The sequence below is a fragment of the Girardinichthys multiradiatus genome, chromosome 20, assembly GCF_021462225.1.
Source record: "Girardinichthys multiradiatus isolate DD_20200921_A chromosome 20, DD_fGirMul_XY1, whole genome shotgun sequence".
Taxonomy (NCBI): domain Eukaryota; kingdom Metazoa; phylum Chordata; class Actinopteri; order Cyprinodontiformes; family Goodeidae; genus Girardinichthys; species Girardinichthys multiradiatus.
Window position 1 is genome coordinate 26,314,040 of NC_061812.1, and position 15,405 is coordinate 26,329,444.

The 15,405-nt window shown below is 41.1% G+C and overlaps 3 protein-coding genes across 3 annotated transcripts; 1 reads left to right on the top strand and 2 right to left on the bottom strand.

Annotated features, from left to right (window-relative positions):
- Nucleotides 1-1,775: 1,775 nt before the first annotated feature.
- Nucleotides 1,776-6,026, bottom strand: ssu72 (SSU72 homolog, RNA polymerase II CTD phosphatase). The gene is made up of 5 exons (XM_047348673.1): nucleotides 5,747-6,026; nucleotides 4,949-5,092; nucleotides 3,072-3,211; nucleotides 2,816-2,934; nucleotides 1,776-2,658 (listed from the first exon to the last, which is right to left on the bottom strand). The coding sequence occupies exons 1-5, from the start codon at nucleotides 5,824-5,826 to the stop codon at nucleotides 2,557-2,559; spliced, it is 585 nt and encodes a 194-aa protein (XP_047204629.1). The 5' UTR covers nucleotides 5,827-6,026; the 3' UTR covers nucleotides 1,776-2,556.
- A 942-nt stretch (nucleotides 6,027-6,968) lies between these two features.
- fndc10 (fibronectin type III domain containing 10) lies at nucleotides 6,969-9,661 on the bottom strand. Its single transcript, XM_047348051.1, has one exon. It carries the CDS (start codon nucleotides 9,051-9,053, stop codon nucleotides 8,139-8,141), a length of 915 nt encoding a protein of 304 aa, XP_047204007.1. The 5' UTR covers nucleotides 9,054-9,661; the 3' UTR covers nucleotides 6,969-8,138.
- Nucleotides 9,662-11,405: 1,744 nt separating this feature from the next.
- LOC124857111 (olfactory receptor class A-like protein 4) lies at nucleotides 11,406-15,038 on the top strand. The gene is made up of 2 exons (XM_047348229.1): nucleotides 11,406-13,932; nucleotides 14,021-15,038. Exons 1-2 carry the CDS (start codon nucleotides 13,753-13,755, stop codon nucleotides 15,023-15,025), a joined length of 1,185 nt encoding a protein of 394 aa, XP_047204185.1. The 5' UTR covers nucleotides 11,406-13,752; the 3' UTR covers nucleotides 15,026-15,038.
- Nucleotides 15,039-15,405: the final 367 nt, after the last annotated feature.

Genomic DNA, 15,405 nt, shown 5'->3' on the forward strand with positions numbered 1-15,405 from the left:
CAGAACAACATCCTGTGTTGACCCGACCTGCTTTCATCTGGTACAGGCGTTGCAATTGTGTGGTTCCTGTCTTTATTTAATGAGAATACATTCAGAGAAACGTGTTCTTCTACTTGAGGATATTTCATGCTTCACACAAATTCATGAACTCTTTAGAAGTCCTTATAGATCCCTCTCACTGCAGCACGGCCTATTCAACTTTCTGACCAATCCCATAATTGTCAGAAACGGTAGCAAGAAAAAGGTTCTGCTCCAGTCATTTTTGTCATTTTGTTGTTGCAGCCCTGAGAAAGTTAACAGATTTGTTCTTGGGGAGTTAAATATTTGGCTTTTAGTCCATTAACCTGTGGTTCTCTTGGTCTGACTCTGCATTAAACTCCACCAGAGGCTTTGAGGAAAGCCTGTCATGTCGCATTTGATAGGAGATAAGATAAATAGATTCTCCTGCTGTTTCAAACCAAATTAACTGCCAGAGGCCTGCAAAATGACCTCCAGCAGGCCACAAATGTGCATGTGTCTGCACAAACGGTTAGAAACCAACTCCATGAGGATGGTATGAGGGCCCGACGTCTTTAGTCCAGGTCTGGGAGGAGATCCCTCAGGAGACCATCCACCGTCTCATCAGGAGCATGTCCAGGTGTTGTAGGGAGGTCATACAGGTACATGGAGGCCACACACAATACTGAGCCTCATTTTAACTTGTTTTAAGGACATTACATCAAAGTTGGATCAGCCTCTAGTGTGTTTTTCCACTTTAATTTTGTGTGTGACTCCAAATCCAGGCCTCCATTGGTTAATAAATTAGATTTCCATTGATGATTTTTGTGTGATTTTGTTGTCAGCACATTCAACTTTATACAGAACAAAGTATTCAATGAGAATATTTCATTCATTCAGATCAAGAATGTGTTATTTGAGTGTTCCCTTCATTTTTTTGAGCAATGAACTAAAAAGTAATATCAATCTAAGGCTGCTGAATATAGTTCAGTAGCGTATTGAATGAAGGCTTGTACCTGGTTTTTCCACTTTGGCTTAATTTCTGTTTAATAAAAATGACTGCTTTGTAATTTTGCACACTTGAGGTTATACTGAATTAGGGCTGCAACTAACGATTATTTTGCCAATAGATTAGTCTGTTGACAATTTTATGATTAATAATCGGAACATACAACGTGCTTAATAGGATATTTTTTACATAATTTGAACCAGGTGAAGCTAAAACTATGCCACTTGAGTTTTGGATAGAGAATAGTTAGACAAAAAAGGTTTTTTCATGTTAAATGCAAAATCTATAGAGATTTTTTGTACAGTTTTGGCATTGTTACTGCTCTCTGCAGGATTTTCTTTCAGCAAATGAGTCTGTATGCTCCAGTTAATAATTATTTCAATAATCAATTGATTATTTCAGCCCTAGATTGAATCTAATTTAAAACCCAACAAAGCAAAGATTTCAATGCATTAAATATTGGACTGGGCAGTAATGCCATAAAACTGCAGTACAACCTATAAACAGACAATTTCCTATGTTTAGTGGGAAGAAAGCTCCAAGCCTGGTCTAGTTCAAACTTGTACTATAACACAAATATGCAGGATGGAGATAAGGCTAATAAGCAAGCGCCAACTCTTCCACAAAAGCAAGTAAAAACCAATGTAAAAAGAAAATGGTTAGGTCTTAATGGATGCTCTGTTAATAGCTTAATCTATTATAACAGCTCAGATTTTGTCTAAAAATAAGAAGTTTTCAGGAATCAGATTAAAAAAATAAGCAGTCAGTGAAAGGTCTTAGATTTCTCCTTTAGTAGATTCATATATATATATATATATATATATATACACATACAGAAAAATCAGGCACTCAAGAGATGAACTTGCCGTTTGAAAATAATTATAATGCTTCAATTTTTAAACATTTACAAAAAAATACTATGGCCTGAAAGACAGCAGTTTAAATATAAACCAGTACATTATATTTGAAATACACTGGAGGAGCACTTCTGAGATGTCTTTGTTTGGTTTTTCATTACTAGCCCAACCTCTTTAACTTAACTCAGACTCATCTACAACACACTGCTGCACAAACATGTACAAGTTAATCAATTCTCCTGTGTGTAAACACATGTACACTTTCTCATACCAAAATTAAAACCATCATATTAAACAAAAATGCAATTCAAAATGAATCAAATTAGCACAAATGTGCTGTACTAAAAATAAAATAAAGAGGGGCTTGTAGGGGGGAGGTTTGTGTCATGGCTCTCCCTGAGGAGATATGGTCGAGTTATTTCATCTGACAGGAATGAGGGGAGGACCGCGGCCTAACCCTGATTTAGAGGAATAAAGGCATAATGACAGCAGCAAGTCCATCCTCTGCAGAGAGGAATAACCATTACTTCCAATAGTTCTCAATCTTTAGGTCCTGACCCAAAGCATTGAACTCATGTGCAGATACACAGATGTGCACCGACCATCTGTAGAATAAACAGCCTGCTTGTCCATATTCTATTGTTTGATTGCTTGGGGTCTGGGTGTGTGTTTATTGCAAACATGTTTCACGTATCAGTAGAAGCAGACGGTGTGGAGAAAAGGCCTGTTGCTCTTGTCTTCAAACTCCTGTAGGAGCTCGTCGATTTCATTCTCCATGTCGTCTGTGTGCTGGATCTGCAGGGATGAAGAGGGACACCTCTTAAATATGCCTTATATATACTGGGTTCTAATAATCTGAAGGTCATTAAGTTAAAAGATTCTGTCCATAGACTTGTTTAAATATTTTTTAAAGAAACTGTATATTTTATGTTGAAAGAAAATTCTGACTTACACACTGACACAGCTCACAGATGAGGAAGGCTCCTAAAGTGGCCTCCTCGTGGTTATCCTGAATATCTACATTGATTACATGAACTGGTTGTAATGTCTCCTGCTCCCTTGAATTCAAATCTAAAAAGAAAGATGGGGTGGGAGGGATACATTTTTCCAAGTTAAATTTAAATCTTTGTATGGAGTCATGAATAATAATAAAAAAAACTATAGTCTTCTTTACTGGTTTGACATTGGTTTAATAAACAAAATCTCACCCTCCAGGACTTGATCATAGACTCGCTCTTCACAGGTGATGACCAGGTCGAATTTATCCTTGCACAGCTGAAAACGCTCGGGCTTTGCTTTGATGCGCTTGTTGCGGTCCAGCATGTGCAAGATCCCATTCTGTGTATATCTGATAAGTGAGGAAGTCAAGGCCAAAAACGAAACAGAAAACAATCACCTCCTCCCACAGTTAAGAGACACAAGTACAGAAAAGACAGGAGTGGACGGCATTCACTGGTTTAAATAAGGCTGTTAAGGCGCAAACAGCACCATCTAGTGGTGTCCTCAATAATTACAGTTCAATAGTGAAAAGAAAAAAATGGACTTCCTGGTTAATTACCAAGTTGAGAAGAGTCGGCCGCCATTCTAACGAGTTTTAATTGATAAACATTCAGGTCACAATAGTCTTAGCTCTACTTACAGGTAATATAAGAGTTTCATCTATTGCAATCATCCTTATGTATTACAAGTAGGGTGTCTGAAACGCTGCAAAAGGTTTTGCATGTGCACCTGTCACTCATGACTGGAAGAGCTTTAAAATGTCACCTTTAACAAGTACAAAAACAGTCTGATCTTCACTCATCAAACATTTTCAATAAATTAATAAAACTAACCACTTTCAAGGTTGTTTTAAGCTTTTATATCCAGAGCAGTTCAAGGTGGCTCTTTCACAAGGTGCTTTAGGTAACACTAGAAGTTGGCCTAATATTTGAGGACAAAGTATTAAAAGAAAAAAGGTATTTCATTATTACAGCACTCCCATTTCTATAAAATACGATGCATTTTGGATTTTTTCACTAACTCATTTTTGGTACAGTTTTAAAACTCTTTATTCTGTTTGTCCTGAATCTTTTCTAATGTACATAGTCATACTTGGTATACAACATTGTTTGCTCCTCCTGTACTAAAGCAGATGCTACCATTACTAAATAATTCCCCTACTAGGATCAATAAAGTATCCAACTATCCAAGTCTGAACACTGATTTTAAAATTAGGTAAGATAGACTGAGTTTTATGTCACATTTCTTTGATTAGCTTAAACTACGCTTTCTAATGATACTGAGATCATACATCTAGAAAAAAAGTCAGCATAAAAAAAAAAAACAAACAAAAAAAAGACAATAAATTTTCTCGGGGCTAAAAGTAGCACGAGATCACAGGTTATATAGGTACTTGAAAACTAACATTTGGCAACCAAAAAAAAAGTCATTGGAACAATCTTTGTTTTACAGAATTTATAAGGGTTGCCATGAAATTTCCCTAGGATTATTTAACACCTTGGAGTTACTTTTTAACCCAAAAAATGCACTCAAATTACAACTATAGCTTCAAACATGTTTAAGCTATTCTTCTTTTAGTATAATTTAGACTTCAGATATTTAGTATGTTTGTTTTTCCTCATATCTCCTATCCACGGGGTTTCTGATCATTTTTTTCACCTACCAAAATAAAATCTACTCACCAGACTGTGCACAGAAGTAACTGATCATGGTGCAATAAATCACTAAATAAATGTAAAAAATGTACAAATGTACGAAGGGAATTTAAATAGTAAAATAAACAAGGTGACAAACAGGTTACCATCTCCAACAAAATCCACTTACTGTGCTAATGCAACTATTGATTGCAAGGTTATTTTCACACCATTTTTACAACCATGTATTAAAACACTTTCAGACTCCATTTGAATTTCCCTTTGATGAGCTCCCACTCTTGGTGCTGATGATCACCTAGCCAAACTCCAACAAACAGTACCATCCACGTCAGAGACTTGTAGATGGGTCGTGTTTATGTAGACTGTGTGTGTGTGTGAGAGAGAGAGAGAGAGAGAGACAGAAAGGGAAAAAACAAGTGTGTAGGGGATACAGTTCCTTGTCCTTTCGGACCAAGTCGTTGTACATCTGTTCATAAGTTGTTTTGAAGTCATACACATTAGGTTTATCCGGGGATGGACCAGGTAGCTTCACATGAGACCCAGTCCCAAATGATCGCACATCAAATCCACGTTTGCTGCAACAAAGGAAAGGACAAAATAAGATAAAAACGATAAAATTTCTAAGAATGCATAATTTGTCAGTAACATAGGTTTCTCATTTAAAACGTGTAGACTGTCACTGTTTGATAAGCGGAAGTTGATCAATCCTAATCCCCCTGGTTTAATTTACAAAACAAAATTACTGCAAAACAAAAAAACGGCGTCCAGTCAGAATGCAAACTATTCAAAACACAAATAAGGACAGGAAACTCCTCAGATCGTGTTATGAAACAGCTGAATGACCGGAGTTGCACAATTGCAGTTCTCCATCCAGGGGGCGCTGTTGTCAACATGTAAAGACTGATGCGGGCAGAACCCGACCTAACAACTAAGGCCTTGGGTTTTAAATCCCTGCATCTGTTAAAAAAAAAAAAAAAAACCTGTGCGGTTAATTCATTTAACCAACACGTCTAAAGCCGTGGGAACAAGGATGCGTTTAGGGTGAGCTACACCCTCGGCGGGACACTCCAGAGGCGAGTGCCCATTGTTATAGAGCGAGGCCTGACGGACTGTCCCCGCGTCGACGCGGCTTGTGACCGGCTAGGAAACCCCCTCGACACAGCACAGATCTGGATCACTTGGTGTTGGTTTTCTTGTTCGGTCTCGTCTTCCTGGCGGGTCGTCTTTACCTGAGGATATTGTGCGCTTCCATACTGCGGTTCTGGTTGCTCGAGCAAACAACCGCTACACGCAGCGGCTGGCTCGGCATTGCGGCTCCCCGACTGAGACTAACTAACACCAGCTGTCAGAAAACTAAAGACTAGTGGTTGATTTGGTTCCTGTGAGGAAAAAAAAATCACAAATAATAAACCCTTAAAGTAAGTTACACGATACGGCGTTCTGACTACGAACACCGTGTGTATCGCTGTTGTTCTTTCGAAGCAGGAAGTTAAAATGGCGGAACCGCATACGCTGAAGACGGCTTTATAAGGTGATGTCATCGGGGGGCGGGTTTTCATATGACGTCAGTAAAACGAGTCTACATTTTTGCAAGTTGAAATGATGTTCGAATAAAAAAACAGATGCAGCATCGTTGAAAAGTTCATTTCAGTAGATCAGGTGAAAAATGTAACTCATTAAGTAGATTCATTAAACTCAAATCTATTTCTATTTCTATTCATTTTTATTTTTATTTCTTTTCATTTCAGTATTTATGGCTTCTGACTTTACTTAGTTTCTCAGAAATTTCGCATTTTGGAGTTTTTGGTATTAAAATTCCAATAAAAAAGGAATTTAAATATTGAAACCTTATTTTGAACATATGTGGCATGAACTGGAATATTAGGTCCAATCCAGAACGCAGGTTCTAAGTTGCAGGACGTAATGGTTCTGCTGCCAACATCTTGGTGCCAGGTACCGCAGTATACCTTCAGGGCTCTAGTGGAGTCCATGGCTCTTTGTTTGTCTGGCAGCAAAATGGTGATCAATATCATATTTTCATATCATTATTTGGTCACAATGTTATATAATTGGTGGATTTCTAACTTCTTGGATACCACAGTGAGTTTTCACATGAAACCTGTGAGATATTGTCCTCTTTTTCATGTTAGGACACTGTGTTCCTGTTCAGTAAATAGGATGGGGGTTGTAGGAAAACGTTTCCTGTGCATTCCTGCAGGATCAGCTCAGGACTGGTTGTTGCAGAAGTTTCCAGAAACTTCAGGGTAAATTTCAGATCCAGGTCTTGAGCTTTTCTTTCTTGGCTCATATCCCACAGCCTGCAGGCTCTTGTGTTCAGATATTTTTAGTTCTTCAATAGCAGACATTTCTATTTGACCTGGATAGCACCAGACAATTTCACATGCATAAACCCAAATACACAAGAAGAACAAAAACGACAGCTGTACGGTATTAAAAAGGACCCAATGCTTCTTTATTTGCTCTCAGCAAGACACAAAAGGTATTCTATCTAAAAGACATTTGGCACAGTTTTCAGAGATTGTACACAATTTTCTATTGCCCTTCACATACTGTAATGTACAAACACTGAAACACTGTATGCAGACGTACAAGCAAAAAACTAGAGATGACAGAACAAATCAAACTTAGATACGTTACGTTTTTTTTCCCCCCAGCAATGACATTCTCACAGATTTCATAAAACACGTGTTTTTAATGTTCTCCAAGCCATTTATTGAGGCTGTTTGTATTGCTGTAAAAATGCTGCCTGATGGCAGGCAGGAGACAATCTTGAGCATCAACATAACAGTAAACTGGTGTAATAAACACAGTTTATCAGTAATTTTGGTTAATTGCACCCTGGCAGAGGTCTAGAAGGCAAGTTAATTACAGAGCCACAACAGATTGTGCTTCAATTTGGTCATAAAAGAATGAACATACAGGTGCATCTTAATACATTAGATTATTATTGATATTTAGTTATTTTAGTAATTCAAACTCCTATATAGATTTATTACACATAGAGTAATGTATCATAAGTGTTTACGTCTGTTTACTTTGACAGTGATGGTTTACAGCAAATGAAAACCCAAATTTTAATTAAAAAATTTGAATATTTGTATGCTGGCCAAGAAGCACTGACTCCAAGGTGACCATACCTTACAAATTTCCCCCAAACTTTTGAATTGGCTGAGCTTCACACTCCTCTCCAGTCTAAACTTATTACTGTCTATGGTTCATCTTTTATTCCCCCAGTTTTTCCTTCCACTAACCTTTCCATTAATATTCTTGAATACAGCACTTTGTGAACAGCATGCTTCTTTAGCAATGACCTTTTGCATCTTATCTTTTTTTCTGAGGTGTCAATAACTGTCTTCTGCACAACTGTCAAGTCTGAAGTCTGTAATTTTCTCATATTCTGAGAAACAGAAAATTGGGTTTTATTAGCTGTATGCCATAATCACCAACAATAGTTTCACTTTTTAAACCCTATTACTGAAATAAATTAACTTTTCGTTTATTTTCTAATTTATTGAGAAGCACCTTTTCCATACTGAAAAATTAACTTTGTGGCAGTGAGTGTGGGGCGTGTTACTGCAGATATGTAGCTTATTTAGTCCATCAGTGACGTGAATGAGAGCGGTAGGAGTAGGTGTGTTGTGTAGTGGGGCTCATGATGTTTTCTGTGATGTAGGCCACAAGCAGACAAATGATCACCAGCATCACGCAGATAGCGCCCCCTACCGCCGTCATGGCGATCACAATGTCTTGCATCCCTGACGGCGGCAGCGTGAACTCCACGCAGTCCCGCTGCTCTGCTCTCCGGTCCGAGCCGGACCGAGCCAGGGGGCGCAGGCAGATCCGGTACGGGATGTTCTCATGCAGCTCGGACAGCATGAAGTCCCTGCAGCCCGATGCCAGCTGCACGCTGGCGCACTCGAATTGGGTGTAGCTGCCGTTCCACCAGCAGCTCAGCTCGAAGCCTTCGCGGTGGTGGCGTCGCTCGCCGATAACATGTGATGGAGAAGTTTCTGCATGAGTTAAATCTGACCCAGAATCTCGAGGCTGGTCGGAAAGGCTCTCTTTAGTCGTGTTGTCTCCCTTATGGGTCCACTGTAACAGAACGCTACCGTTGATGAGGAGGTTTGCCACTAGGTTTCCCAAAGTCACCTGCGTCCTGCAGTCCTCCTTATTGCACCTGTATCCCAATAGCGTGCGTCGAAAACAAAGCTGCCCCCAGATGCCTCCCTCAATCACTCTGTAGGCACAGGTCGGTGACTCCTCTTCATCTGGTTTCAGTCTCGGTGCAATGCCCAGCTTCTCAGAAATGACTGATGTATTACTGCGTGTGCTGCTCACATGGCCTGTTATCTCTTTAACCAGAGCTGATGGCCTGCTGTCATGACTCCTGTTATTATTCCTGCCTTTCACCTCTGATGCAGCTGCTGATAATGATGAGGAGGCTGTTTGGTGTATTAATGGGAAGAGCATGAGTGCCGACAGGGCGAGCAGCGAAGCTCGGCTGTGGATCGTCATCTCCCGTCCTTTCGTTAAATTATTTTAGCTCACAGTGGATCGCCAGATGGGCGATGGCACAACCATTCGGGCCGATGTCTGCCATAGAGATCAGCTGATCTTCTTCCTCTCATCCGCAACAGACATAGCATTTGTTCATGGTGCATTTAAAGCGATTCCAGAAGAAAAGCAAGTATAAAGCAATTAGAAAACGGATCAAAGTGACCTCGGTGTGAAAGCCACTTACGTATTTCTGCAGGATAGATGAGCCGCTTTCTCCTTCCTGCCCGGCTGGACGTAAATGGCTTTGATGCACGCTGTGTGAGAGAGTGCACGTGAAGGAGCGCGCGGCGCGTGCGCAAAATTTGTAGTCATCAGCAGTTGGATGGTGAATCATCGTCCCACTCAGCGCTCCAGGTGTGGGTAACTGTGGGCCAGGAGTGAGCAGAGTCCTGAAAACGCAGCTGGATGGTGGATAACTCGTCTCATGACGAGCCGTTACTTTTACTCTCCTGAACTGCGCTGAGACTTTCTATTTTACACGAGACATATATATAGTCAGTCAGTCATTTTCTACCGCTTATTCCATAGTGGGTCACGGGGGGGCTGGTGCCTATCTCCAGCAGTCTACGGGCGAGAGGCAGGGTACACCCTGGACAGGTCGCCAGTCCATCGCAGGGCAACACACAAACAACCATGCACACACTCATTCATACACCTACGGTCAATTTAGAGCGACCAATTAACCTAACAGGCATGTCTTTGGACTGTGGGAGGAAGCCGGAGTACCCGGTGAGAACCCACACATGCACGGGGAGAACATGCAAACTCCATGCAGAAAGACCCCAGGCCAGGAATTGAACCCAGGACCTTCTTGCTGCAAGGCAACAGTGCTACCAACTGCGCCACCGTGTATATATACATATATACATATACACACACACACAGTATAGACAAAAAATTTGGACACACAAAAAAAGTTTGAAACAAAATATGTCTTATATTCTAGGTTCTTCAAAGTAGCCACCTTCTGCTTTGATTACTGCTCCGTACACTCTTGGCATTCTGTTGATGAGCTTCAAGACGTAGTCACCTGAAATGATTTTCCAACAGTCTTGAAGGAGTTCCCAGAGATGCTTATCACTTGTTGGCCCTTTTGCCTTCACTCTGCGGTCCAGTTCACCCCAAACCATCTTGATTGGGTTCAGGTCCAGTGACTGTGGAGGCCAGGTCATCTGGCGCAGCACCCCATCACTCTCCTTCTTGGTCAAATAGCCCTTACACAGCCTGGAGGTGTGTTTGGGGTCATTGTCCTGTTGAAAAATAAATGATGGTCCAACTAAACGCAAACCGGATGGAATAGCATGTCGCTGCAAGATGCTGTGGTAGCCATGCTGGTTCAGTATGCCTTCAATTTTGAATAAATCCCCAACAGTGTCACGAGCAAAGCACCCCCACACCATCACACCTCCTCCTCCATGCTTCACGGTGGGAACCGGGCATGTAGAGTCCATCCGTTCACCTCTTCTGCGCCGCACAAAGACACGGTGGTTGGAACCAAACATCTCAAACTTGGACTCATCAGACCAAAGCACAGATTTCCACTGGTCTAATGTCCATTCCTTGTGTTCTTTAGCCCAAACAAGTCTCTTCTGCTTGTTGCCTATCCTCAGCAGTGGTTTCCTAGCAGCTATTTTACCATGAAGGCCTGATTCACACAGTCTCCTCTTAACAGTTGTTCTAGAGATGTGTCTGCTGCTAGAACTCTGTGTAGCATTGACCTGTTCTCTAATCTGAGCTGCTGTTAACCTGCGATTTCTGAGGCTGGTGACTCGGATGAACTTATCGTCCGCAGCAGAGGTGACTCTTGGTCTTCCTTTCCTGGGGCGGTCCTCATGTGAGCCAGTTTCTTTGTAGCGCTTGATGGTTTTTGCGACTGCACTTGGGGACACTTTCAAAGTTTTCCCAATTGTTCGGACTGACTGACCTTCATTTCTTAAAGTAATGATGGCCACTCGTTTTTCTTTACTTAGCTGCTTTTTTCTTGCCATAATACAAATTCTAACAGTCTATTCAGTAGGACTATCAGCTGTGTACTGTATCCACCTCCTGCACAACACAACTGATGGTCCCAACCCCATTTATAAGGCTTGAAATCCCACTTATTAAACCTGACAGGGCACACCTGTGAAGTGAAAACCATTTCAGGTGACTACCTCTTGAAGCTCATCAACAGAATGCCAAGAGTGTGCAGAGCAGTAATCAAAGCAAAAGGTGGCTACTTTGAAGAACCTAGAATATAAGACATATTTTCAGTTGTTTCACACTTTTTTGTTCAGTATATAATTCCACATGTGTTAATTCATAGTTTTGATGCCTTCAGTGTGAAGCTACAATATTCATAGTCATGAAAATAAAGAAAACTCTTTGAATGAGAAGGTGTGTCCAAACAACAACGACAGCAACAACGAAGCTGCACACAGTTGAGACTGGAGCTGGTGGGTACTTGACATGAGTTGTTGGGCACTGAGGTTCTGGTGGTGGTTCTGCAGTGATGGAGGGTGGACAGGGTTCGCTTGAGGAGGTCCGTGGTTGATCCAGACAGGAAACCGCCAGCCCGTTGTTGGTAGACGAAGTGAACAGGAGGCCTTACTCTTAATCCACAAAGTTGGAGAGCTTTCTCCAGAAGTCAAAAATCCAAAACAGCAAACAATGCTGAAGGCGAAGTCAGGTTCAGCTATACAGTCTGCAAAGGAGCCCATACAAAGTTACATAGAGCAAAGAACAAAGCAAGAATTACTTGTGGCTTGAGCTTATACCACTGAGGGCAACACTCTGGCGATGAATTGCTGGCAGCCTCTGTCTTAAATACCATCCAAGGATGATTAAGGAAATAGGGAACACCTGTTACCTCTCCTCACGGTCTCCAGTGTCACCTAGAGGCTATGTACAGTGAACAGCACCTGAAAAACAGACAGCACTCAGGTCCTGACATATATATAATTTATTTATAGATTTTTTTTGTGCTTCCAAAGGTTTCACATTTGTCTTTTACTTATTCCCGACATATAAAAATGTGTTTGAAGAGCGAATGCTTTGAGCAACAATATTGGATTGTTATTGGATTATTTATATCAACAATAAATTAAATAAGAAGGTTGTCAATGCAAAACAATACTTGGGCAATGACTTTTATCACATGATAAGGAAAAAAGTTATATTTCAGGTATTCTCAGCTGTCTGCAGGAACTATTATCATGAAATTGTGCGTCAACTTTAGACAAACGATAATGACTGTCCTCAGAGAATAAACCAGTTGTCTATTTTTTCTCTCTGTCTGAAGGTTTTCTGCACTCATAGTGTGAGAACATGCCTCACTCTGTGGAGTTACTGTGTAACTTTAAATTGACAATGTCACCCATGTGGACATTTTCTTTCTCAACTGTTTGTTTTTGCAACAACAAAGTTTAATATCGGTTGTCCAACCTTCACTTAAAGGATGTGAATATGTGATTATAGTGTTTTGCAAAGGGTTTTCACATATTGTTTCTGGAATTTGTGGCGTACATTTTAGTCAAAACGTTGTTGGACCACTTTTTTTCTGCAATTTCAACTGCAGGTCTTTTGGAACAGTATCTACCAGCTTTGCACAGCTAGAGACTGAAACTATTACATGTTCTTCTTGGATAGAGAGCAGCTGCAAACATAAATTTTCAAGTCTAGCCACAGATTCTAAATTGCATTTGGGCCAGAACTTTAATTGAGCCATTCCAGCACATGAATGCACTTTGACATAAGCTGTTCCGTGGTAGCTCTGGCTGTATGTTTAGCATTGCCGAACCTCTGGGCCAGTCTCAAATCTTCTTCAGCCTCTAACAGGTTTTCTTCCAGTCTTGCCCTGTATTTAGCTCCATCCATCTTGCCATCACCTCTGACAACGTCTCTGTCACTGCTGAAGAAAAGCTTCCATGAGTATGTTGCTGCTACCACCAAATGTCATTGTGGGAATGTTGGGTTCAGGGTGATATGCAGTGTTAGATGTGCAAGTAAGTCAAAAAGAGTATCTTCTTCCACATCTTTGTTGCATCTCCTGTATGGCTTCTTGCAATCATATCATATGAAGGCAAAATAAAATACAATAAGTCTGTGGTTGCAAAGATAAGTTTGTTTCATTACATGTGAGATTCCATAGAGAAGATGTCTTTGCTGCTCGTTTATAATCACCACTAATGGAAATATTTAAATTGAGGTGTAATGCTGTGTTGCTCTTTACTGTGTACTCCTTAGTTAAGATTGTTCCATGATATCACCACCTTGTCCCACAGGAAGTTCAGTAAATAATTAGTACCAAGGGAGAGCATGAAGGGTTGATTAAAATATGAAAAAATGCTGAATTTGTTGGTTCACTTCTTGGATCTGTGTGATCAGGGGTTCATGGTGTGCCTGACTATCTAATTGTCTCCCTATTTACACTTCAACTGAATAAATAGATAAATATTTAAAATCAATATTGGATAATTACTCCATACAATGGTTAATGTGAGGGAAAGCAATGTGCTTGTTGATTTTGCAGTTATTCAGCAGGTCCAGAGTTGGTCTGTGATGAAAACATGGAACATGCTGATGTATTGGATTAAATCGACCAGGATCATGGTCAGCAGAGATTAGCTCATGTGCAATGAATTTAATCATTTGTCTGTATGAACACATATAAAACACCATGACAGTCAGCAGCAAAGCCTCAAAGTATTCTTCTGCTCCATACTTGTCACAAAGGAAAGCTAACTCATGGTGCCATGCAGAGGATGATGCCATGTCAGAGATTCTCACTGCAGATGCTATTTTGTATGGGCTCTTGGTTTTTTCCGGGATTTTGGGAAACATCTTGGTCATCCATGTGGTGAGAGAACAAGTATCATTTAATTTTTGACGTATGAGTAGGCACCTTTTGATGGATTGACCTCAGCCTGTGTAATTTCTCCACTTAGGTGTTTCAGTCTGCTTTTGAGAGTCCATCTCAGAGACTCTCTCCCTCCGATACTATCTTAGTGCACCTGTCTCTTGCTAACCTGCTCACCTCCCTTTTCCGCACGGTGCCCATATTCGTGTCGGACCTGGGCCTGGACGTGTCCCTGTCTCCTGGGTGGTGCAGGGTCTTCATGTTGCTGTGGGTGTGGTGGAGAGCCGTGGGCTGTTGGGTGACACTGACACTCAGCATCTTCCACTGCACAACCCTGAGGCGACACCATGTGACCTTTGGACCTCTAACCCTACAGAGGGAGAGGCGGCGGGTGTGGGTGATACTGGTACTGGTGTGGGGGGCTAACCTAGCCTTCTCAATCCCAGCACTGTTGTACACAACTCATGTTAAAGGCAACGCCACTGTAAAACTGATGGTAATAAGTTGCACCACAAGGCCTCTGCTGGGCTGCATCTGGGAGTTCCCTACCAACCAACAAGGCTCTGCCTTCGCATCCACTTCTCTTGCTCTCAATGAGCTGTTGCCGCTGGTTCTGATGGTTTGCACCAACCTGGCAACTCTTTACTCTTTGGCGAAGCATATTCGAGCTGTTACCTCAGGCTCTGAGTCAGGAAGCCATTGGGAGATGGACAAACATGTGTCCACTGAACGTAAGGCCGCTCATGTAATCATATCACTGGTGTCGCTCTTTGTGGTCTGCTGGGTTCTGCAGGTTGCCGCAGTGACATACTACAACCATGATGGAGGATATCATGCGGAGTGGCTCCTGAATGTGGCCCAGTTCTCTGCTTCACTGTTTGTGGGATTCAGTCCCCTTGTGGTGGCCTTGGGACATGGGAAGCTGAGGAGGAAAATCAAGAGCATGATTCTGGTCTGGACCAACGTTCCTAACTATCAGGAGACTGGAAGAGGAAAGAAATCCCCCAAAACAAAGGGAAAACAAACAAATTTTGTTGCTCAAAAAGAAATGAAGGTAATAAAGGTGAAAGACAAAGTTAAATCACAGAGATAATGAAGGCGAAATATTTCTTCTTTTCCTGAATCAAGAATCAAGAATCAAGAATCAAGAGTCACATATATTATTTTTAACTCTTTCGAAATTTATGTAACTCATTTATTGCAACTCATTTATTAGAATCCCAACAAACAAAAAAGAGTATTCCTAAAGATTTATTTCATCTCATTTGTACAGATTGTTTGCACACTAACTACCATGTTGTTTAGTGGCAGATTTCAATATGGGTGATATGGCTCTCCGCCCATGGCTGCACAGAATACAGGGTGTCACAAGCACTCCAAAAACTAAAATGTTGTCAGCTTCATCATAAATAAGTTTTCTGTTGCTTTTTAGCATGTCCAGTCAGTAGGAAGTGGGCCTCTCTAAGTCTTGTA

Coding starts and splice junctions, on each gene's coding strand:
- ssu72 (XM_047348673.1), bottom strand. CDS start 5,826: ATGCCGAGCCAGCCGCTGCGTGTAGCGGTTGTTTGCTCGAGCAACCAG. Junction 5,093..5,746: donor GAAGCGCACAATATCCTCAG/GTAAAGACGACC, acceptor CCTTTGTTGCAG/CAAACGTGGATTTGATGTGC. Junction 2,659..2,815: donor TCTGTGAGCTGTGTCAGTGT/GTAAGTCAGAAT, acceptor TCATCCCTGCAG/ATCCAGCACACAGACGACAT.
- fndc10 (XM_047348051.1), bottom strand. CDS start 9,053: ATGACGATCCACAGCCGAGCTTCGCTGCTCGCCCTGTCGGCACTCATG.
- LOC124857111 (XM_047348229.1), top strand. CDS start 13,753: ATGACAGTCAGCAGCAAAGCCTCAAAGTATTCTTCTGCTCCATACTTG. Junction 13,933..14,020: donor ACATCTTGGTCATCCATGTG/GTGAGAGAACAA, acceptor TTCTCCACTTAG/GTGTTTCAGTCTGCTTTTGA.